At 41.4% G+C, this 25,697-nt stretch overlaps 1 protein-coding gene across 5 annotated transcripts in view; it reads left to right on the top strand.

Annotated features, from left to right (window-relative positions):
- The window catches only part of stau2 (staufen double-stranded RNA binding protein 2), a 358,377-nt gene that overhangs the window by 29,773 nt on the left and 302,907 nt on the right, over positions 1–25,697 (top strand). For all 5 annotated transcript variants that reach the window (XR_015756903.1, XR_015756902.1, XM_087985971.1 and 2 more), the window contains exons 4-5: positions 15,683–15,842; positions 18,087–18,222. Coding sequence is in view for 3 of the 5 variants with exons in the window: in XM_087985971.1 (XP_087842097.1) it covers positions 15,683–15,842; positions 18,087–18,222 (296 nt within the window). In the remaining 2 variants the exon portion in view is untranslated. The remainder of the gene's footprint in view (positions 1–15,682; positions 15,843–18,086; positions 18,223–25,697) is intronic.

Here is a 25,697-nt window from a genome sequence, read left to right as displayed (position 1 = left end):
TTTTACACTTATCAGGAGAAACACAAAAGTGTTAAATTACAAATGATCATAATTTACACAACAGGAGAAAAAGCTGCTGATTAGCCAAAGCATTACCATGGAGAAAACAATAGAGAACTATAGACTTCCCAAGCTCTCAGTAAATTCAGAAAAGGTGTAAAGCTTGAACATATTCCTTTTGTTCACAGAGAATGCGTCCCTGAGTATGAATGTATGTTGCTTCCAGCAAGCATAACTGAGCCACAATGCAAACTTGCTTGCAAGAGGACTAGGAAAAACTGCTGCTGTAAGGCTCTGGTCAGATTGCACTGGGAATATTGTGAGCAGTTTTGGGCCTTGTATCTAAGGAAAGATGTGCTGAAGTTGGAGAGTGTCCAGAGGAGGTTTACAAGAATGATCCTGGGGATGAAAGGCTTGTCAGACGAGGTGTGATTGGATCTGTACCCAGTGCAGTTTAGAAGGATGATGGGGTATCTGATTGAAACTTACAGAATACTGAAAAACCTGGATATTGTGGGTTTGCAGAAGGTGTTTCCCTACCAGGAGAGATTAGGACCCAAGGGCACAGCCTCAGAATGAAGGGACTCTTTAGAACTGAGATAAGGAGGAATTTCTTCAGCCAGAGGCTGGATAATCTGTGGAACTAATTGCCACAGAGGGTAGTGGAAGCTAAATCATTGAGTGTAGTTAAGACAGAGATAGATTGGTTTTTGATTGCTAAGAGGATCGAGGGTAACCAAGGAAATGTTAGAAAATGGGGTCGAGAAATATATCGGCCATGATCGAATGGTGGAGTAGACTCAATAGGCCAAATGGTCAAATTCCATTTCCATGTCCTTTGGTCTTATGGTCATATCCAGGGTTTACTTTCTTTAATCAAGTTATATTGATATTAGTGCCACTGTTTAATGAAATAATCTAAAGAAAAAATCTAAAATAAACGATTGATATAAAGTATGCTTATATTTGGGAGATTTGATATGTTTAAACTCAAATGCACTGCAGACACAATGTCTCGATGCCAGCAACTTTGGAAGTGGATCTATGCTGGATTTCAGATCTTGCCAGCTTTTGGGTTGAGTGCTTTGGATGGGTCAAGTTGGGCATTTTATTCATAGTCAGGTGGGGTCAAAGGTCGGACCCTGAGAAAAGACAAGTGTATAAGCTGATGACTAGTCCCTGTTGTTGCGGTATGTGGCTGAACAAGAAATTAAAGTATTTTATTAATTTAATAAAATTAAAATTCACGTATGATAGCTTTTAAAAATGCCCAAGATTAGGACATTTTGGTTTTCAGATGGTTAGATCTAACATACTGTTCCTGTGTAATTTGTGAATAGATGCTTGACTTTGACATGGAAGTATAATCTTTGGATGATTAATGTACATTTCCAGTAGTTTATTTCTAATTGTGTTCTACCTCTTAAATAGCAATTTATAGAAAATATTAAATTAATTCTGCACTCCTCCCCTAAAAAAACAGTAATTATTTGACAACCTGACTAATTGTGTACAATACATTGATTGGATTCCACTGATTTTATCCAAAATAACTGAATAATTCGTTCTCATCAGTCTTTCAAATTCTTGGGGGACACCAGCACATCGGTACAAAAACAGAAGGCTGAAGCATTTGAGCTCATCTTCAGCCAGAAGTGAATGTGCAAGGAATACAGGGATTATGGACCAAGGGCAGGTAGAAGGGACTAGTTTAATTTGGCGTCATGTTCGGCACAACATTGTGGGCTGAAGGGCCCATTCTTGTGCTGTACAGTCCTATGTCCTAAGTGCCAAATGGATGGCCAATCTTGGTGTCCTCCTGAGGTCGTCAGCTTCCCTACTCATTGAGATACTGAGACCATTTGACAGTTGGGCCAAATACAATTACTGCCAACTGAGTTAAACTGATTTGATCCAAATTTGAGAAGTCATTTGTTCTCATCAGTCTTTCAAGCTCCTGAAGGTAGCCAGCACATCAGTACAAATGGCTGAGACATGTCATCCTCAGTGGTAAGTGGTGAGTGGTACTCCAGGACAAGAATTCCTTAGGGTAAGGTCCTGGGCACAACTATGTTTAGCTGCTTCATCAGCGAACACCTTTACATTATAAGATCTGAAGTGGGGATGGTCACACAATGTTCAACACCATTCACCATTCTTCAGATACTGAAACTGACAGTGTCCATTTACAGCAAGACATTTAAAATATTCAGGTTTGAATGATAAGTGCCATATTTGCATCAAATGATTGCCAGATAATGACCAACAAGAAATTCATCTTGCAACGTATAATTGTTTTCCGATGACCTTCTCCAACAAGTGACAATCTAACCACCACCCCTTGATGTTGAATGGAATACCATTCATGAAACTCCATTATTACATTTCGAAGATTACCATAGACCATAAACTGAACAGTAACAGCCCCATAAATACTCTGGCCACATGAGAAGGTTGTGAGATGGCTGGGAATTCTGCAGTGGCTAACTCATCTCCAGACCTCCTGGTGATGTCCAAGGTCGGATTAGAACAAGTCAACATGGATTTAGTAAGGAGAGGTCGTGCCTGACAAACCTGTTGGAGTTCTTTGAAGAGGTGACAAGTAGGTTAGACCAGAGAAACCCAGTGGATGTGGTCTACCTAGACTTCCAAAAGGCCTTTGATAAGGTGCCATACGGGAGGCTGCTGAGCAAGGTGAGGGCCCATGGTGTTCGAGGTGAGCTACTGATATGGATTGAGGATTGGCTGTCTGACAGAAGGCAGAGAGTTGGGATAAAAGGTTCTTTTTCGGAATGGCAGCCGGTGACAAGCGGTGTCCCACAGGGTTCAGTGTTGGGGCCGCAGCTGTTCACATTATATATTAATGATCTGGATGAAGGGACTGGGGGCAGTCTAGCGAAGTTTGCCGATGATATGAAGTTAGGTGGACAGGCAGGTAGTACTGAGGAAGTGGGGAGGCTGCAGAAGGATCTAGACAGTTTGGAAGAGTGTTCCAGGAAATGGCTGATGGAATTCAATGTGAGCAAATGCGAGATCTTGCACTTTGGAAAAAAGAATACAAGCATGGACTACTTTCTAAACGGTGAGAAAATTCGTAAAGCCAAAGTACAGAGGGATCTGGGAGTGCTAGTCGAGGATTCTCTAAAGGTAAACATGCAGGTTGAGTCTGTGATTAAGAAAGCGAATGCAATGTTGTCAATTATCTCAAGAGGGTTGGAATATAAAAGCACCGATGTGCAACTGAGACTTTATAAAGCTCTGGTTAGGCCCCATTTGGAGTACTGTGTCCAGTTTTGGTCCCCACACCTCAGGAAGGACATACTGGCACTGGAGCGTGTCCAGCGGAGATTCACACGGATGATCCCTGGAATGGTAGCTCTAACATATGAGGAACGGCTGAGGATCCTGTGATTGTATTCATTGGAGTTTAGAAGATTAAGGGGAGATCTAATAGAAACTTACAAGATAATACATGGCTTGGAGAGGGTGGACGCTAGGAAATTGTTTCCGTTAGGCGAGGAGACTAGGACCCGTGGACACAGCCTTAGAATTAGAGGGGGTAAATTCAGAACAGAAATGTGGAGGCATTTCTTCAGCCAGAGAGTGGTGGGCCTGTGGAATTCATTGCCGCAGAGTGCAGTGGAGGCCAGGATGCTAAATGTCTTCAAGGCAGAAATTGATAAATTCTTGATGTCACAAGGAATTAAGGGCGACGGGGAGAATGCGGGTAAGTGGAGCTGAAATGCCCATCAGGGAGAAAGTGAGGACTGCAGATGCTGGAGATCAGAGCTGAAAATGTATTGCTGGAAAAGCGCAGCAGGTCAGGCATCATCCAAGGAACAGGAGAATCGACGTATCGGGCATAAGCCCTTCTTCAGGCTTATGCCCGAAACGTCGATTCTCCTGTTCCTTGGATGCTGCCTGACCTGCTGCGCTTTTCCAGCAACACATTTTCAGCTCTGAAATGCCCATCAGCCATGATTGAATGGAGGAGTGGACTCGATGGACCGAATGGCCTTACTTCCGCTCCTATGTCTTATGGTCTTATGGTCTTATCTCCAAGTCAGGAGTGTGATGGACTATTCACCACTTATGTAAAAGATCCTCAAGAAGCTCAACACTTTCCAGTACTAAGCAGTCCATAATTGTCACTCTATTTAACAACTTACCACTTCACTCCTGTCGTGATCTTTTAGGATTCCAGCAGATGGTAATACTGAACCTGTCCGATTCTGGAGGGAGTGCTGGCTTGATAAACCTTAAATCTTGTTTTTATTTGTTTACTTTGATGGTCTTGTTTACTTCACCAGAGGCTACCAGTGTATTTTTAAAAAAAGAACATCAAAGTTTATTTCTCATAAAAGGGGAATAAAGACAAAATTGCTAGTTGAAGTGGTCTCATTGCAAATATCAGCAATAAAACTTGAGTGCTTTTACCTTCAACACCACCTTCATAGATACTCAAACACTGGTACAGGGTCTGAAGAAGGGTCACACAACTTGAAACATTAACTCTGATTTCTGTTCACACACGCTGCTGGACCTGCTGAGCTTTTCCAGCAATTTCTGTTTTTGTTTCTGATTTACACCATCTGCATTTCTTTTGGTTTTTATCAGTATAGGGGCCCCCCCATTTTCTCTTTAAAGTTCACTGTTTGGTTGGCATGCTGATAATTGATTTCTGGAGCTTTGTTCTTACTGACTTCAAAGCACTTTTAGAACCAGCATATAGGTTTTCCAAACAAGTTCCTTCCATAGTTTTCTGTTTCTGGATTTTTTAGAGGCACTCAGGACCTTCTCTATAGCCCTAATGCTTTGGAGTTTGCTACATTAACAGCATCTTTTGCTCTCACTGAACCTGCATACATCTGAAATAACTTGTTTCTCTCTCTGTTTCTTTGGTGTCGCCTTTCTTTTTAATGAACTGAATTACTCATCTCAAGTTCTACTCCAAGACTGTAACTCCTTATTAAAAATGCATGTATTAACCAACTACAGACATTCCAGTACCACTTACAGAACAAGTCTAAAATTAAACTATGACCCTGTCTCCCCTTCTTAACACAATATAGAAATACAAATCAAACATTTCAGCCACTTTTGTATACCATCCTGAGAATGCCCCTTAATCCCAACTCTCTCTTTTCTATGAACTAGCTAACCCTGATCCATTATAATAATCTACCCTCAACACTTATTTTGTTAAGTGGCCTATGAATGGTCTTTTAGAAAATCCAAATTTATTGCAGCTATTGGTTCTTCTTTATTTACTCTGCTTGTTATCCCCTCTCAGAACTGTAATAAATTTATCATAGATGATTTCCCCTCCATTACATCATGCTGACTCTGCTTGATTACATGGTGTTTCTAAATGGTCTGCTTTACATTCTTTACAATAGATTTAACGTTTCCCCAATAACAGGTGTTAGGTTGACTGACCTGTTTTTTGTCCCCCTCCATTTTTGAATACCGGGTGTAACATTGGCAGTTTTCTGATCCTCTGAGACTTTTGCTAACCTAAGGATGTCTCGAAGCTTGCTGCCAGTGCATCTATTATCCCTGTAGCTACTTTCTTTAAAATCGTAAGATACAACCATCAGGTCCAGCCAATCCTATTGGTGTTAGCCCTATTAGTTTACCCAGTCATACAGTTATAGAGTCATGGAAATAGACAGCACATAAATGGAACCTTTGGTCCAACTTGTCCAGGCTAACCAAAACTACTAAATAAATCTAGCCCTATTTGCCAGCATTTCACCCATATCCCTCATATACCCATCCAGGCACCTTTTAAATGTTCTAATTGTACCAGCATCCACCACTTCCTCTGGCAGCTCATTCCACAAATGTACCACCCTCTGTGTGAAAACTTGGATACTTAGGTCCCTTTTAAATCTTGCCCCTCTTACCTTAAACCTATGCCCTCTAGTTTTGGACTCCCCCATTCCTAGGCAAAGTCCTTGTCTAATTTCCCTATCCATGCCTCTCAAGATTTTATAAACGTCTAAAAGGTCACCCCTCTGTCTCCAACACTCCAGGGAAAATAGCCCCAGTCTATTCGTACTCACTCTATTGTTCGAACCCTCCAACCCTGGCAACATTCTTGTAAATCTTTTCTGAACCCTTTCAGGTTTCACAACATCCTTCCGATAGGAGGGAGACTAGAATTGCATACAGTATTCCAAAAGTGGCCTAATCAATGACCGGTACAGCCGTAACATGACCTACCAACTCCTATATGCACCAACCAATAAAGGCAAGCATACTAAACGCCTTCTTCACCATTCTATTTACGTGTGACTCCACTTTCAAGGCATTCTAAGGTCTGTCTTTTCAGCAACACTCCCCAGGACCTTACCATTCTCTCTAGTGATAGTTATTGTGTTTATTTCTTCCTCACTGTTAACCCCTCGATTATTTAATATTTTCTGTAATGGTGTTAGTAACCTTTACCATAAAGACTGATGCAAAGTATTTTTTTAACTCCTCTGCCGTTTCCTGGCTCCCCATTGTTATTTCCGTAGCCATGTTTGCTAAGGTTCTTGTGTTCACTTTAACCTCTCTCTTCCTTTTTATATGTTAAAAGAAGCTTTTTCTGTCACTTCTTATATTACTTCCTAGTTGTCCTTTTATTCTTATTTTCTCCCTCTTAATTTTATTTTTGGTGAACTTTTGTTGCCTTTTAAAACTTTCCCAATCTTCTGATTTGCCACTAAGCTTTGCCTTATTGTATGTTTTTCCTTTCAATTTGGTACTTTCTTTGTTAACCATTGTCATTTTACCCACTGTCTGGAATCCTCCTTTCTCACTGGGATTTAACTTTGTTCTGAGTGATTAACTTATTTTAAATGTTTGCCATTGTTCATCAACTGTCTTTTCTGTTAAACCTCTTTACCTGTGCACTACAGCCAATTCCAACTCTGCCCTCATGCTCATGTAATTATCCTTTTTTAAAGTTTAGCACAGTTGTTTCTGTCTCAGGTTTCTCAGTCCCAACTTAAAGCTAAACCTAAGAACCTAAGAAGGGAACCTAAAAATTTTCTTGCTTTCAACTTATCGAGGTGCTAGCCGATAGGGTCCATTGCGTGTTGTACCTCATGTGTTATTTGTGGCTCACTGAGTGTTATACAAAATAAATGAGAGTTAGATAGATTTGCACTGTAAAGCCTAACTTCTTTATTCATGATGTGTAAGTGAACGAGGCTTAATTTCAGTTTGAATTTTGTTTGAATTTTGTGAGGAAACAGAAGCTGGAAGATTGCCTAGTTTAAAACTGATGGAAGAATCTGCAGAGGTCCTCCACAGAATCTTATGAAAAGAAACTAAACTCAGCTGAATTAGCTTGGAAGTATTGGAAAAGTAACTAGAACCAGGAGCTGAGGCATCCACAGTCAAGACATGGTAAATGAAAGTTTTACATGTGAGAATAGCTGGAGCTAAAGTAAATTAAGGGCAGTTTCCAGTCGACTGTGGCATGCATTAATATATGAGAATTCTTGGGGAATTAAGAAATTAACCAGAGTACATAACATGTGTAGTTGTAAACTATAGAGGTAACATGCTTATATTTGCTTTATTTAATTTGCTCTATATACAAGCGCGTTTGTGTTTTAGTTTAAGAAAAATGTGATATTTTGTGGCTTAGTTGTCTTTTGCAAAAATGAGATTAGCTTTTCCTTTATAAACTAGTGGTTCCGAACGAGTTTGTAATTCAGTTAAGGAGCTGAAATTGTACGTAGCTTCCCAACCTTTGTAAAAATGATGTCAGTGACCTACAAACTTTCTGAGGCATCATTTATGTATACAGCTGATCCTTGGAAGAAGCCAGAGGCGAAGATTATCAAAGCCACGGTGTCTTTGAGTACTTCATAGAATGGGGTGTGCAGTGCTGCACTATATTATGTAACTTTGTGATCTCTGCAACATTCTTTCTTGATTATCTGAAGTTTGCTTTGACTTCAAAAGCAGATCCAATGTCGCCTTGTCTGCCCTTCTCATGGCCAGAACTTTATCCTTCCTGTGTAACTCCTTAATGTCACTGATCCTGTAACTTATGAGTCAGCCTCCTGTTGCCAGCAATTACCTTCCATGTGCTCAGGTGGCCTCCCAATTGTGTTTGAAAGATTTTCCCTTCATCACAATGTCAACAGGGTGACAACACCCTGTGCTACCTAAGTGCCTACAGACCATTTTCAGTGAAACTTGTGTTGATGGTGATGGTGTCTGTATGCAGTGGCCTACCTTCAGGCCATTATCCATTTTAAGCACCTTGTTAATTTGTTGGGCAGCCATGTGTTATGACATGGTGGTGAACCCTTCTGTTAATTAAACCAAACACCCAGAAAAGCTCAGCTCACCTTGTAATCTTTTAAAATATGAGTGATAGAGAACTCCCAAATTCTACTATTTAAAGAAAATAATCAATTTATTCTTTAACTCTTAAAGTGAACATTAAACAACAACTATTCACAAACCTAAGCCCCCCTTTCTCTTAACTGTTTATTATCTGCCTCCAACTCTATAACAATATACTGTTCCAATGGAAAACACTTAGTAAAATTACATCAACTTAATTTCAAAACCATTTAGTGGCTTTCGTCTTCGATGTCTGTCCTCTTCCACCTGAAGATCTCCCTGGGTCATCTTTTTACTGTGAAGATGTTTCATATGAAAAAAGTTCCTTTGATAGACAATGTTTCAACCTTTTGGGTCTCTCTCTCAACGTCAATTACTCTCTTGGTGGCAGTTACTCTGTCTGACTTTCAAACTGCCCGCTGTTTTTATATCCTCAACATCGGATTGTCTCATTGGTCCGATGTTGGCAAAACAATAAATGCAAACTTGATTGGTTTTTAGTATCCTGGGGCATAATTTAAACTGATTGGTTAAATTTGAATCTTCTAATCTTCTTAAGTTGCTAAAATTCTGTCCTGACTGCAAATCTGCCCGTTACTGTCTTTGTCAAAGCAGCAACCAACTCAGGTATCTATTTCACAGCCAGATGTTACAAATTTTCCCATACACATTGAGATTGTTAGCTAGTCATCACAGGCGCTTGTTAGCTCTCAGTTCAGAACAGCATTTACTCTCTCTTAAAGGTACAGTAAATGCCCTAACTTCACTACTCATGTCTGTTACCTCATGGTGTATCGGCCTCGATCACCTGGCTTGCCCCAAACTCCATGTGTGACCAGTGGATGTGCTCCAAAATCTGAACCTGTTACTCCTTACTCTCTGAGATATTTAATGGCACAGTTGAACTAATTAGAGGACGGGGCAGGTTTTCAGGGCTGGCCACCCTTTACCCTGGTGAACCCTGTCAGCACAGTGAATGGTGAAGGAGAACCAGGCACTTTAGACCATGCTGGGATTTTTTATCACCTCCTTTCCCACCACTGACAAGACCTATTTATTCACTAGATGTGGGCATCATTGGTTGGTCCAGCATTTATTGATAAAACCCTACTGCTGTGTACTCCACTCATCCACCCCAACCTGTCAAGAATTGGGCAAACCCAGTTGATATCTTTACATGACCAACAAATGGCCACATATGGACTGTTTCTTACCCAGCCACAATTTTGTGACTGGTGGCAGGAGATTAGGAATGAGCGAGTGAAGCCTGGTAGCTAAGTCTGTTTGGTTCTTCGGTGGTGGAGCGGGCACTTCTATCAGTAGCCCTTTTCCCAATCAGGGCCCCAACCTCACCAAGTTCTTCCCCTTGCCTCTGCATACTCTGTTTACATCCAAACTTTCAAACAAGACCCCACCACCTCCCACCCAGCTTAGGCCTGGCCTCCACTCTCAGTAGTCACCTCTACTGGTGGACACCCAGCACTTAGGCTCATGGAAAAATGTGTAGACCAAGCAGTGATTATCGTTCCTCATGTCAATGCTGGGACTAGAGAGCTGCCACCAGTTATATTGACTGGTAGCTCTCCAAAGAGGGCATTTTCCCTAGGTGAGGGGATGGATGTTCTGACTAAAGACAATTAATCCTACATACAACATTGCTATCAGCAGGGTGCATTCTCCTCTGACTTCTGGTGGCTGGGATGGTCTTGCCTACCTCTTATTTCATCCAACTCACTACCCTTTCACAGACAGTGTACCACCTCCATCACCCTATTAATTTTCAGTGACACTGCTTCATACACTTCTGTAGTCTTTTATAAACAGACACTGTATTCCTTTCTCGCTGTTCTGTGGTTTATAGTCGCTATTGTTTAATTATTGGAGTCTTAACGGTGTGGATTATATTTAGTGTAAACTATGGTTTAGTGATTGGTACTGGAATGCTGTGCAATTTAAAAACATAAAAGATTTATAGCACAGGAAAAAATACATTTAATCCATCATTATTTATCTGGCTTTAAAAGAGTCATCCAACCTAATCCCACTTCTCAGTTATTGTTCTATTGTACTACAGATTACTGGCTTCAAGTGTATATCCAAATTTTATTTAAAATGTGATCTGGATTCCTGCCTCTGACAGCCTTTCAGCTACTGAGCTCTCAACCACATCATCCCCTGAATGAAAAAGTCTCCCAAATTTCTCTCTAATACTTCTCCCACGAGGAGGTTGAACAGTTCATCCACTTCACCAACACCTTCCACCCCGACCTCAAATTCACCTGGACAGTCTCAGATTCCTCCCTCCCCTTCCTCGACCTTTCTATTTCTATCTCAGGCGACCGAATCAACACGGACATCTACTACAAACCGACCGACTCCCACAGCTACCTGGACTACACCTCCTCCCATCCTGCCCCCTGTAAAAACGCCATCCCATTCTCCCAATTCCTTCGACTCCGCCGCATCTGCTCCCAGGAGGACCAGTTCCAAAAACGCACAACCCAGATGGCCTCCTTCTTCAAGGACTGCAATTTCCCCCCCGACGTGGTCGACGATGCCCTCCACCGCATCTCTTCCACTTCCCGATCCTCCGCCCTTGAACCCCGCCCCTCCAACCGCCACCAGGACAGAACCCCACTGGTCCTCACCTACCACCCCACCAATCTCCATGTACAGCGCATCATCCGCCGTCATTTCCGCTACCTCCAAACGGACCCCACCACCAAGGATATATTTCCCTCCCCTCCCCTATCAGCATTTCGTAAAGACCACTCCCTCCGTGACTCCCTCGTCAGATCCACACCCCCCACCAACCCAACCTCCACTCCCGGCATCTTCCCCTGCAACCGCAGGAGGTGCAAGACTTGTGCCCACACCTCCCCCCTCACCTCCCTCCAAGGCCCCAAAGGAAACTTCCATATCCGCCACAGATTCACCTGTACCTCCACACATATCATCTATTGCATCCTCTGCACCCGATGTGGCCTCCTCTATATTGGGGAGACAGGCCGCCTACTTGCGGAGCGTTTCAGAGAACACCTCTGGGACACCCGGACCAACCAACCCAACCACCCTGTAGCTCAACATTTCAATTCCCCCTCCCACTCCACCAAGGATATGCAGGTCTTTGGACTCCTCCATCGTCAGACCACAGCGAAACGATGGTTGGAGGAAGAACGCCTCATCTTCCGGCTAGGAACCCTCCAACCACAAGGGATGAACTCGGATTTCACCAGTTTCCTCATTTCCCCTCCCCCCAGCCTGTCTCAGTCAAATCCATCAAATTCAGCACCGCCTTCCTAACCTGCAATCTTCTTCCCGACCTCTCCGCCCCCACCCCAGTCTGACCTATCACCCTCACCTTGACCTCTTTCCACCTATCACATTTCCGACGCCCCTCCCCCAAGTCCCTCCTCCCTATCTTTTATCTTAGCCTGCTGGACAAACTTTCCTCATTCCTGAAGAAGGGCTAAAGCCCGAAACGTCGATTCTCCTGTTCCCTAGATGCTGCCTGACCTGCTGCGCTTTTCCAGCAACACATTTCCAGCTCTAATACTTCTACCAACTGTTTTAAATCTTTCTCCTCAAAATCAATTTATCGCTAACAGGAACACGTCTAGTCTAGGCACAGTATAATTTTATATAGCTCAATTAAATCTCTCTTTAACCTCCTTTGTTTGAAGAAGATCCCAGCCCTCTAATCTTGTTAAATTGCTAAAATTCAGTTCTGACAGTAAATCTGCCCTGTACTGTCTTTGGTGAAATTGTATCTTCATGTCATGAAGATGCTATATCATCAGAATTGTACTGTAGCTGCAGTCAAAAAATGTGGCACTGGAAAAGCACAGCAGGTTAGGCAGCATCCGAGGAGCAGGAGAATCAACGTTTCGGGCATAAGCTCTTTATCAGGAATGTGGGCGGGGGGGAGTGGTTGCAGGGAGGATTGAGAGATAAATGGGTGGGAGTGGTGGAGCTGAGGGGAAAGTAACTGGGAAGGTGATAGGTAGTTGCTGGTGGGGTGGGGAGAGGGGAGATGAGGAAGCTGGTGAAATGGATGTTGGTGCTGTATGGTTGGAGGGTCCCAAGGCGGAAGATGAGATGTTCTTCCTCCAGGTGTCGGGTGGCTAGGATTTGGCGGTGGAGGAGGCCCAGGACTTGCATGTCCTTGGTGGACTGGGAAGGGGAGTTAAAGTGGTCAGCCACAGGGTGGTGGGATTCTTTGGTGCGTGTGTTCCAGAGATGTTCTCTGAAATGTTCTGCAAGTTGGCATCTTGTCTCTCCAGTATAGAGGAGACCACTTCGAGAGCAATGGACACAGTAGATGAGGTGTTTGGACGTTCAGGAAAATCTCTGTCGGATGTGGGGTCCTTTGGAGGTGAGGGGGAGGTGTGGGCACAGGTTTTACATCTCTTGCGGCAGCAAGGGAAGATGCCGGGAGTGGAAGGTGGGTTGTAAGGGGGTATGGAACTAATAAGGGAATTGTGGAGGGAATGGTCTCTGCAGACTGCTGATAGGGGTGGGTGAGAAATATATCCCTGGTGGTGGGGTCTGAGTGTAAATGGCGCAACGGCAAAGGATGATGCGCTGTATCTGCAGATTGGTTGGGTGGAAGTGAAGACCGGGGTGGGGGTTCTATCTTTGTTGCCATTAGAAGGGTGAGGTTCAAGGGCAGAGGCGCAAGATGTGGATGAGATGCAGTTAATCCAGACCCTCACCTCCATCCAAGGCCCAAAGGATCCTTCCACATCCAGCAGAGAGTTTCCTGCACATCCATCTACTGTGTCCGTTACTTTTGATGTGGTCTCCTCTACATTAGACACCTCTCGGAACATTTCAGAGAACATCTTTGGGACACATGCACCAAACAACCCCACCACCCTGTGGCTGATTGTTTCAACTCCCCCTTCCACTTCACTAAGGATATGCAAATCCGGCCTCCTCCACCGCCAAATCCTAGCCACCTGCGCCTGGAGGAAGAATGCCTCATCTTCTGCCTTGGGATCGCCAAACACATATCATCAACAGCAACTTCACCAGTTTCCTCATCTCCTCTCCCCCCACCTCATTCCTAAATCCAACCCTCCAACTCGGCACTGCCCTCTATCTATCCATCCTTCCCATCTATCTGTTCCACCCTATGTATCACCATCACCCCTCTTGCATCTACCTAGTGCCTTCCCAACTAACTTCCCCCTAGCCCCAGACCCCCCTCCTATTTATCTCTCAGCCCCCTTCCCCCTCCCCCGCCTTCCTGATGAAGGGCTTATGCCCGAAATGTTGAATCTCCTGCTCCACGGATGCTGCCTGACCTACTGTGCTTTCTCAGTACCACACTTATTGACTCTTGATTTCCAGCATCTGCAGTCCTCACTGTCTCCAATACTCTAGCTGCACCCTGGTTAAAGTTTTAAGTTATTTGATTTTATATTCTAGGTAGCAGGCAATAAAGGAAAATTTCCTGCATGCATTTTCTACTTGTCCAGTAATCCTCCAGAATCTGTGAACATGCAGCCTATTCTTTTATATTTCTTGGAGTCCTCCAGTTCATTGTGTATTCCTTGTCTTGTTTGTCTTCCCCAAATACATTACCTAAATCTTTTCCAGCTTGTCATTTTTCTGCCCACTTGATTAATTCATTTCTATCTCCTTGATTTCCATGTCACTATCATTTAGAGTCATAGAGATGTACAGCACTGAAACAGACCCTTTGGTCCAATTCGTCCATGCTGACCAGATATCCTAACCTAATGTAGTCCCATTTGCCAGCACTTGGCCCATATCCCTCTAAACCCTTCCTATTCATATACCCATTCAGATATCTTTTCAATGCTGCAATTGTACCAGCCTGCACCACTTCCTCTGGCAGCTCATTCCATACACGTACCATCCTCTGTGTGAAAAAGTTGACACTTAGGACCCTTTTATATCTTTCCCCTCTCACCCTAAACCTATGCCCTCTAGTTCTGGACTCCCTGACCCCAGTGAAAAGACTTTGTTTATTTATCCTATCCATGCCCCTCATAATTTTGTAAACCTCTATAAGGTCATCCCTCAGGCTCCGACACTGCAGGGAAAACAGTCCCAGCCTGTTCAGCCTCTCCCTATAGCTCAAATCCTCCAACCCTGGCAACATCCTTATAAATCTTTTCTGAACCCTTTCAAGTTTCACAACATCCTTCTGACAGCAAGGAGACCAGAATTGCTCGCAATATTCCAAAAGTGGCCTAACCAATGTCCTGTACAGCCGCAATGTGATCAGCTCTCATTTTATCTGCAAAATTCTTAATCATTTAGGGAATAGATTCTCACTGGTGTGGTTTATATTTAGAGTAAAATCTTGTTTTGTGATTGGATCCTGAATGGTGTGTGCTGCATTTGCTGAGGTTAGTCACTGGATCCTCACTGCTTCAGTTAATATTTACTGTAGCTTATTCTCAAGTGACTTCCCCCTTCCCCCTTTGACTCAACTTTACTTTCAACAATAAGGCTGTCATGGATCTCCTTGTCACAAAAGCTGTGACAGTCTTCAGAAGGCTCGATGTTGAGAGTGCCACCAAATTAGCGCTGATGGTACAATATTCTTATTAAAGTAGTGGGACAAGTATGTCTTTAAGGACATTGTATGTAAAGATGTATGATATTTACTAACTTAATTTCTCAGCTAAATAGCCCCTCTGAACCTATGTTACCCCCATTTAATGTTGAAACCCACATTTGTGAAGCTGTAATGTTCAGACTTAGCTATTCCAGGCTGCCCAAGCCAGTCTCACACCCTCATCATTACGGTTTGAAGCTTATCCAGAGATCTGCTGTGTGTGATCTACTTTGCTCCAACTTCTACTTTTGAACCACCCCTGTTCTCACTGACCTGCTTTGGCAATGTCTTAAGTTTAGAACTATCATCCTTATGTTTGCATTCCATCATGGACTTCATTCTCCCTTTCTATAAAATTTCCTCTGGTCCAACTATCTGTTCTTTTTACTCTCAACATCAATGCATCCCCCCTTTCCATCACTCAACTATTAGAGCTGTACTGCCAGTTGCTTAGCCGTGTCCAATTATTTATGCAAAGAGTAATCAAGCATAAGAACTAAGTTCTATAACAATATATTGGAAACTGACTTCTACTTCTTTATATTATTAATTCTGTGAAATTGATAAAAGTTAGCTTTATTAGAATGGCTGGTTAAAAATGTAGAATTTGGAAGCATTTTGTATATACCCTGGAGGTTGCTGTTTTAAGTTTTGATAGACTCTGAGATATTTATAGAACATCATAAATGTCATTCAACTGGTATAATTGGTTTTGATTTTCTTTTCATACAGATCTTCACTGTACAGTTGACCTTAGGAGATCAAAGCTGGGAAGCAGAAGGGAGTAGTATTAAAAAGGCTCAACATGCTGCTGCAGCCAAAGCACTGAGTGAGACTAATCTCCCAAAACCATGCCCACGGCCACCAAAAGCTATCATGAATAATAATCCAGGTACTGGAACATTTTACACTAATTATTTGAGTTTCATATTTGTATCAAATTAATTAAAATAGCCATAGTCTTAGAGGCAGCCATAGGGCTGCTCTTCCATTAGAAAGAGAGGCCTGGTTGTGAGTTTAACCTGGAATTCATCATGCCTCAGGTGAGTTTGAGAAGGCAGAACCTTCACGGTAACCTCAGCTGATATGGGAATTGAACCCCCGTTGTTGGTGTCACTTTTCATTGCAAACCAGCCATCCAGCCAACTGAGCTAACTGACCCCTGTATATTATCCAAGTGCTGGTGTAACAATTGAGATACTTTACATATAGCATTTATAGAATGTGAATATTTTAATTACATTTTGTTGTTTTTTTCCTTTGCATGGATTATATAGAATGCATAGCATAGAAACATTCACTCCATGTCCTCCAAATAAGCCTCCTTTCACTCCTCTTTATCTCATCCTATCAGCACAACCTTCCATCCCTTTCTCTCTCATATGTTTTTCTAAATTTCCCTTTAAATTAATCCTGGTTAGCCTTGGATTTCAATGAAGCTTAATGGCAAATCATTTTGAAAGTTTGAATTATGACAGTATTACAGCAGTAGGCCTTGTGTTGCTCCTTGAGAAAGCATTTAGATTTGTATACAAGATCCTCAGTTGTCCTATTTCCATTATTGTTTTTAAGCCTTTCAATTCAAATTAACAATGCAGATACAGCAAACTAAGAAACTTGCTTTTCGTGACCATAGGACATATGAAAGTACTTTTGAAGTGTAGTTGCTGTAGTAATGTAGGAAACATGGTAGTTAATCTTCAATAGTACCCTATAGTCTCATTATTCAAGCTTGATACATACAGGCATAACTGATTGACTGTTGAAATTTGTGGGATAATATGAGCCTATGTTAAGCCTGAATAATTTTGTCGTCTATTCTGAAGCTTTGCCAATTGAATAGTGAACTACTGTTGAACAAGTAATCTCTAATTCCTTATTCTCACTATGAAGCATATCTTTTAAATGCATCTTTCCCAATCCTCTACTGTCCCCTCCAACAAGAAGTTCAAAGGGCACCTTTGCTGGTTATTAAGTTGGGGTGGGAGGTGTTGATGGGACTGGTAGTCGAGGAGATAGGTGGTATCAGCATGGGAGAGAGCTGTGCTGTTGGGACCAGTTGTTTTCCAGGGGAGAGAGTGTGGTGGGTTATAGGCAGAGGGAATGCTGTCCAGTCCAGTGGCAGGGGGCTTTCAGGTCGCAGGAAGAGAGGTGAGTGTCGGGTCCCATGCAAAGATGATGGTGTCTTGGGGTCAGGTTCTGGGTTCGGTTAGGATTTTGAGGGTGTGGTAAATTGGAGGGTCTGTTTAGTAGTTACTCAGGCATTAGTCTACATTTTAATTGCCTACTTAACTAACTATTTACTCAGCTGCAGCAGAGCGCTCCAAATTTCTGATTTACATAACTTTGGAGGGTTCCATGGATAGAGGAAATGCCCAGTGCAATCTCCAATTTCCTGTCAGTTCACTTGTAGTCTGCTATTTCAGTGATTCTGCAGGATCCCAATGCACAATTCTCATCTACACTACAGAGGTGCTAATCTGACTATTGAAAAATGGGGGCTATTTGCAGATGGAAGGAGGTTTCTCTGCCTCTGCAAGTTCTTTTTTGACTAGAATTGCACAGAGTAAGGTCATACTTCACTCCAGCCAGTATTGGAATAATCCTTACTTTGATCCCTGACATGTTGAACATTTGCACCGTGAAGTTTGTAGACGGGAACAACATGAGGCAAAAGTGAGTACTGCAGATGCTAGAAACCAAAGTCTAACTTAGAGTGGTGCTGGAAAAGCACAGCAGGTCAGGCAGCATCTGAGGAGCAGGAAAATCGACGTTTCGGGCAAAAGCCCTTCGTCAGGAATGGAGATAGGGAGCCTCCAGGGTGGAGAGATAAAATGAACAACATGATATCATTCCCCCATCAGTATGTCATATAGTCATAAACCACAAAGATTGATCAAGATAAATATAGCTGTATGAGAAAAAGAACATCAATTTGACTAACCTTTTTATATCCATCAGTAATACTGATGAATTATTAAATAACTAGTATTTATCCCAGAGTGAATATTAAACAAAAAAAATAGACATATATATGTCAACAGAAATTGTTGATTTTATCAAGACTGTGAATAAAAAGGTTCACTTGTTTAGTCATGTTTTTTGAGGTTATTGCAAGTTTTTTTTGGGGTTTCAGGTAGTATAACACCAACTGTAGAGCTGAATGGTCTTGCGATGAAGCGAGGAGAACCTGCTATCTATAGGCCATTGGAGCCAAAGCCAGTGCCCAACTACAGAGCCAACTATAACTTCAAGGGCATGTACAATCAAAGGTTAGTCTTGCAAGCTTATTATTCATTAGTAAATTAATTGTTAATTAACATGCTTATTTGTTTTTAATTCAGATTTTTATGAATCTCTCACAAGAATAAATATGTTGAAACTCATACATGATTTAGACATTTTTACAATAAGTTTCCTTCAAGATCAATAATAAATATTTTGCCTGAATTGCGCTGCTTAACCTCAGAAGGAAAACAATTTTTTCTTTCAGGTTTGCATCTGAGTGTGTAATGTAGTGCTCCAGAGTAGTTTATCTTTTTAAATATTTACAACTTTTATGACTTGGGTCTCATTTTTTTTAAAAAACTCTTTTGGGAAAAAAGAAGTAACAACACAAGGCAATTCGAAACATCTGATTAAAGTTTTTTTTAGGTTCAAAAATATGTTTTTGAACAAGTATTTTATGAAATGTTGCAGTTTCTAGATTGACTGAAAACCCATGTCAAGTTAGTTCCTTTATTTCTGTCTTGGTATTTAAAGAGGATTTAAGAGTTCTTGACAGTTACATGTAAATGCTGCAAAACAACTCTAATGTAGCTGACAGCATAGCATTTTCACAATATCTCTGTCTGTTTAAATATATTGGCTCTTCTTGTCATATGGTTTTCACCTTTCTGTGTCCATTATGGTATTTTCTAGTTTTTATTTTCTCAGTTCTATAATCGTATTCACATTTTTTATGTGCTGTCACATGATTGAAAATTTTATACCTATCATTACGATGTTGTCATTTCCCTTTGACCATCGGGTTTGGTTCATAGGCTGTAATTCATAACTTGATTCAAATGCCATCAATCTGTGTTAACTCCAAACATTATCTGTAAGCTTTCCTTATAAGTAAATTCACACGATGTCACTGTTGTTTTCCCGTGACACTTGCAACCTGTAAATTCTACTATGCATTCCAGGATCAGTCGAGATAAAGTGAATCATTAAGGTAACCTTCAGCACCTCCCTATTCTATCAGGTTGAATGAAATAATAGCCCAGCTGACCCCCTATTCCCCCACCTGTGCATTATTGGACATTTATTGCCACAATGAATGAACTATTTAAGCTTGTGCAGCAGCCTGGGTAGGTGGATTATATTTTGAGATACGTGATAAGAAATCAAACATATTAACTAGCCAGATGACAATTATTTGATAAATTAACCTCACATCTACTGACACCATTTTTGTACATTTTGTCCTTCAAAGACCAATATCTGTTTCCAAAGATTGTATTACAAGATCTTATTATATGTTAATAAGTTCCAAGCTCATTAGATGGAGTATTATATGTAGAGCAGGATGCTACACTTTAGGAATGTAACAGAAAGTGCAAAACAGGCTTGTGAGAATGTTTCCATGGATGAGAAAAGTTAGTTGCAAGGATAGTTGGGACTGTTTACCTTGGGGAGAAGAAGGCTGAGGGGAAATTTGACAGAAGGATCTTTGGTAGAGTAGTTGGGATTACTGGATCCACAGTTTTAAAGTGTTTTACAAAAGAAGTGTGAGGTGAGGAAATATATTTTTACAAAGCGAGTGGTTTGGATTTGTAATGCCTTGCCAAGCAATGTGGTTCAATTGAGAAAGTTGAGAGGGCACTGGATTAAATAGAAACAATGCACAAGGTTATGGGTAAAGGCAGAGGTTTGTCACTAAGTCCAAATGCTCAGAGAACCTCTGATCACTGACATTGGCAGGATATAACCAGTGGTGAGTCACAAGGATCTGAGTTAGGGCCTCAGTTGCTCTGGAGTTCTGTAAGCAGATCTGGGCAATGCACCTTAGGAAGATTAATTGGCATTGGAAGGAGTACAACGTAGATTTACACGAATGATTCCTGTACTTCTAGGGTTAAGTTATGAGGAGAGTTTATACAGATTAGGACTTTTTCTTTAAAATATAGCAGGTTGAGGGGTGATAGGATTGAAGTCTTCAAGATATAAAGAGGAAAGATAGGGTAGATAAAGATAAACTATTTCTACTGGTTGGAGATTCTAGAACCAGAGGGCATAGTCTGAAAATTAGGGCTAGCCTGTTCAGGGGAGATGTTAGCAAGCACTTCTACACACAAAGGTAGATGTTGCAACTCTCTTCCACAAATGACAGTGGATGCTAGATCAGTTGTTAATTTTAAATCTGAAATGGATGAAGTTTTGTTTAGCAAAGATATGAGCCAAAAGCAGGTACACTATATAGAGTTACACCGCAGTTCAGCCACAATTTCATTGAATAGTGGAATGAGAGGCTGTTCCTAATTGATGCAGACACAATGGACCAAATGACCTCATTCTGAATAATAACAATTCTTTGATTCTATAGTTCTGAGATGCTTGGATAAGCTGCTACATCTTTTTGAGCAAAGTAAATTTTCTTGGTGTTATGCAAAACAGATAGCATTTGGCTACTTACTACTTTAACAAACTGCAAAAGTCCAGGAATTCTCGAGATTTTACTGTGTACATTGAAGACTGAAAAAGTTCAGGTGGATTACGTTCAGGATGGATTTTGAATTTCATTCTATGAAGCATTATATAAACATTGTAACATTGATACAGACCAATTTACGCACTGCACGTCAGTAGCCCTATTACTCATTGGTGTGTAAGTTTGTATCAAGAATTAAGAGCACAGAGGACTGAAGAAATAGGAATCAAAATATAGCTTCTGATTTTTGTTTGTTGCAATATTTTTTGTACTGAAATATTTATCTTTGTGGTGTCCGTGGACACCCTGGACTAAGTCTTTGAGACAGTTTGGCCATCAACAGCAATTGAGAAACAATGTAATTGTAAATAATATAAAATCTGTCTTCCTGACTACATGAAAGAAAGGTGTAAATTTGTAATTCTGTACTCCAAAAGTGAAGCTTTGTAAACATAACCTCCACTACCATAACACAGAAATTGCTGGAGAAACTCAGCAAGCATGGCAGCAGCAGTCGAGAATGAATGTTTCAAAACATTAACTCTGTTCCTCTCCACACTTGCTGGCAGACCTACTGAGTTTCTATTTTAGATTTTCAGCAAGTGAAGTATTTTGCTTTAATCTCCGCTACTACTCTCGCAGGCCTGCAATGCTCTCTTCCAGTAATAAGTATACTCACAATTAAGATACTGTTTATCCATTAGTGCAGTGTTTTATTTTGAATACAGATAATCATTACGTAAACTCATCATTTCAAATGAGTTCAGGATTTTTTGATAGCTACAGCTATACTTATAATGTCTGCTGTAATTATTGTGTTTAAATCTTTAATGATCACTTAATCATTTGCTGAAGAACTCAAGATGAACCTAAGAACATTTGATACTGGAAGATGTTGGATATAAGCATAATGATTGCTGATTGTCATTGTAGCCTGCTCCCATCTCTTTCTTAGTGAGAACTCCAGTGTCCTTTGAAAGCTGATAAGTCCTTGTTGAAGAGGATGGGTTCAGCCATTACAACACCACCTATCAAGTTCATTGACCAAATTTGAATAATTGCATTTGCAATTTTTGACCATACATGCTATGAGTGACATCTTCAACAGACAGACTAGCCATTCCAACCTGAGCCAGCGAATCACAGAATCATTACACCAAGACGGAGCTTATAAGGCCCTTTCCGTCTGTTCCAGCTCTCCAAATAAGCATTTCACTTAGTGCCATTCTCCTGCTTTCTCCCCATAACTGTACATTTTCCTTTGCAAATAACAGTCTAATTCAGCCTTCTTCCATCCCAGACCTTAACAGCTTACTGCAAGAAAGTTTTCTTTTCAAGCATTTTTAGCTGTTTTGCTAACTACTTTAAACCTGTACCCTCTTGTTCGCAATCCCTTTGTGAGTAGTAATAGTTCCTGATTCTCTCTAGTCTGTCCAGACCTCTTTGAATTTTGAATTCTCGAGCTGATCTCCCCTCTCCAAGGAAAAGAGTCTTAACTTCTCCAATCTATCTCCTTAACTGAACTTCCTTATCTCTGGAACCATTCTCATGCATCTTTTTTGCGTTCTCTCCAATGTCTTCATATCCTTTCTAAATGCGACACTCAGAACTGAATACAATGCTTCAGCTGAAGCTGCACTAATTAATTCACTCCAGCTCAAGAAAATCTCCTTGTCCTTGTACTCTAAGACATAATAATAAATCCTGCGATACTGTATGATTTATTGACTGCCCTCTCAACCGTACGCATAACCAGGTCCTTGTGCTTCTGCTTCCCTTTACAAACTGAACCCATTATTTCATATTGTCACTCCTTGTTTTTCTTTCCAAAGTGAATCACATTGAATTTCATCTGGCCTCTATCTGCCCACTCCAACAACTTGTCAATGTACTTTTGAATTTCTATACTATTCTCCTCATAGATAGTTTTATAATGCTTCCATTATAGGTTTCTTATCACCTGCAAATTTTGCAATTGTGCCCTGTCACCAAGGTCTAGGTAATTTCCAGATGAGGTTTTCTAGATTCTGAGAGAAACCAATCCTCAAACCTGAAGTCTGCCTTCTGCCTGGCTCCCATTCCCAAAGTCTATTCTTACTTTCAATGTCTCTTTCCACCACCAGGGACTTGAGTTGCTCCTCTCACTCCTAACTTCACTCCCACCCTGTCTCTTGGCATGCCTCTTGCCCTGCTATCAGCATGTTTACCAGCCTGGCTCCTATCTGGTTCCAGACCTTGCCCCAACCTTGCTTTATATCCTGTTCTCTCTAGCCTTTAGTTCCTCTTGTTTCCCTTTTTTTTGTTATTCATTTATTGGTTGTAGACATTTACTGTCTCTCCTTAATTTTCCTGCATTCTGTATGCTATTAGGTAGAGACTTTGAGGATTTTGACTCAGCAGCGGTAAAGGAACAGTAATTTGTTTTAAGTCGGGGAGTGACTGGTTTGGAGGGGAGCTTGGAGGTTGTGGTTTTCCCATGTATCTGTAGCCATTATCCTTCTAGAAGATAAAGGTTGCATATGGGGAAGAGTCTGTGGGAGGAGCCTTGGTGAGCAACATTGCTGCCATTGTACATTGGTGGCGAATGGAGTGAATGAGGAAAGTGGTGGGCAGTATGTTAATCAAACAGGCTGCTTTGTCCTAAAAGCTTTTTAAGTGCTTTTGGAGCTGAACCCATCCAGACAAGTGGAGAGTATCCCATTGACTTGGAGATAGTAAGGACTGCAGATGCTGGAAGTCAGAGTCAATAGGTGTGGACCTGGGAAAGCACAGCAGGTCAGACAGCAGGAAAGTCAAGTTTTCGGGCCGAAATTCTTTATCAGAATTCCAGGGTATTCCATCACACATCTGACTTGTGCCAGTGGACACACATTGGGGAGTCAAGAGGTGAGGTACTTTCCATAGGAGTCCCAGTATCTGGCTTGCTCTTGTGGTCACAATATTTATATAACGATTTCGTTAAATAGTTAGACTCTCCATTGTTTGGGATGGTCATTGCTTTGAAATGTGTGGCATGAATGTTACTTGCCACTTATTAGTCCAAATCTCGATATTGTCTGGGTCTTGCTGTACGTGAACATGATCTGCTTCATTGTCCAAGGAGTCATGAATGGTGCTGAATATTATGCATTGCCACTTTTGATCTTACAATAAAAGGAATGTTGTTGATAAAGTAGCTGAAGATGATTGGTCCTAGGACACCATCCTGAGGAGCTCCTATGGTATTGATCTGGAATGGAGATAATTGACCTCCACCAGTCACAACAATCTTCCGTTGTACTAGGTATGACTCTAATCAATGGTGAGTTTTCTCATAGATTCCCATTTATTCAGTTTTGCTAAGGTTCTTTGATATCACACTGTGTCAAATGCTGACTCAGTGTCAAGGGCAGTCAGTTTCTTCTCACCTCTGGGGTTTAGCTTTTCTGTAATGGTTAGACTAAGGCCTGTAATGATTTCAAGAATTGAATAGTCCTGGCAGAACTAAAACTGAGCATCAGTGAGCAGGTTATTTCCAAACAAGTGCCATTTGATTGCACTGACAACGAACCTTTCCATCACTTTGCTAATGAATGACAGTAGATTATGGGGCAGTAATTAGTTGGTTTGGATTTGTCTTGCTTTTTGTGGACAAATCATACACAGGCATTTTTTAAACAGTGCAAGATAGATGTCAAGATTGTGGCTGTTTAGCTCCTCTTCAGCCCTTAGCTCCTGTTCCCCTCTGTGATCTTATCTTTAAAATCCCAGATTTCTGTTGCCTCTACTAGCTTAGAACTTTGATTGTAGGCCCTTCCTTGTCCTTTTCCACACCACCATGAATCTAAGAGTTAAATCTATCTCAGTTAAACCTCTAAACTTTTACATTATGACCATCACAGTTAATTGGAGTTGAAATTCACAATTGTCATGACGCTATTACTTTTACACTTCCCTGAAAATTGCCTGCTCACCTGCTCCTCTAATTCTCAGACTTTAAGGACTTTTTGAAGACTAAGACTTACAAGATTTACTGAAATGTTGCTGGGATTGGAGAGTTTGAGCTATAGGCAGAGGTTGAATAGGCTGGGGCTTTTAACCCTGGAGCATTGGAGGCTGAAGGGTGACCTTATGAAATCACGAGGGGCATGGATAGGGTGAATAGGTCTTTTTCCCAGGGTAGGGTAGTCTAAAACTAGAGGGTGTTGGTTTAATGTGTGAGGGGAAAGATTTAAAAGGGACTTGATGGGCAACATTTTCACACAGAGGGTGCTGCATGTATAGAATGAGTGGCAAGAGGAGGTGCTGGAGGCTGGTAGAATTACAAGATTTAAAAGGCATCTGGATAGGTATACCAATAGGAAGGATTTCTAGGGATATGGGTGAAAAGTGAGCAAATGAGAGTAGATCAGTTTCGGATATCTGATCGGCATGGACGAGTTTTTATTTCATTTGTGGGATGTGGGTGTTGCTGGCAGGCCAGCATTTTATTGCCCGTGCCTAGCTGCTCTTAAAGTTAGACGAAAGGATCTGTTTCTGTGCTGTATAACTCTATGATGAGGAACTTCAGCTGCTTCCCTTCTGGCTGCTGGCTTCAATTCTGCACTCGGACTGAAGTCCTGGGTTCCATCTAGTGGCAGACATTGAGTGGTACAACTAGTCTTTCTACTTCATTTGATGTTTACATTAATGATCTTCTCCAGTAGATGGAGTCCGGTCAAACTAAAACTGCAATAGAGTCATAGAGATGTACAGCACAGAAACAGACCCTTCGGTCCAACTTGTCCATGCCGACCAGATATCCCAACCCAACCTAGTCCCACCTGCCAGCATCCAGCCCATATCCCTCCAAACCCTTCCTATTCATATACCAATCCAGATGCCTTTTAAAGTTCCGATTGTACTAGCCTCCACCACTTCCTCTGGCATTGACGAGTTATCTTTTTGAACTGAGGAACTTCATTTGCTATAGACAGACCTACAATGCCATTATAAATAGAGTTCCAGGATTTTGACCAACAACACTGAAGAAACAGTATGTATTTTCAAGTCAGGAAGGTGAGTGGCTAGGAA

The sequence above is a fragment of the Chiloscyllium plagiosum genome, unplaced genomic scaffold, assembly GCF_037043375.1.
Source record: "Chiloscyllium plagiosum isolate Xiang-an unplaced genomic scaffold, Cpla_swu_hap1 HiC_scaffold_4, whole genome shotgun sequence".
Taxonomy (NCBI): Eukaryota; Metazoa; Chordata; class Chondrichthyes; order Orectolobiformes; family Hemiscylliidae; genus Chiloscyllium; species Chiloscyllium plagiosum.
This window is presented reverse-complemented; position numbering and strand designations above follow the sequence as displayed.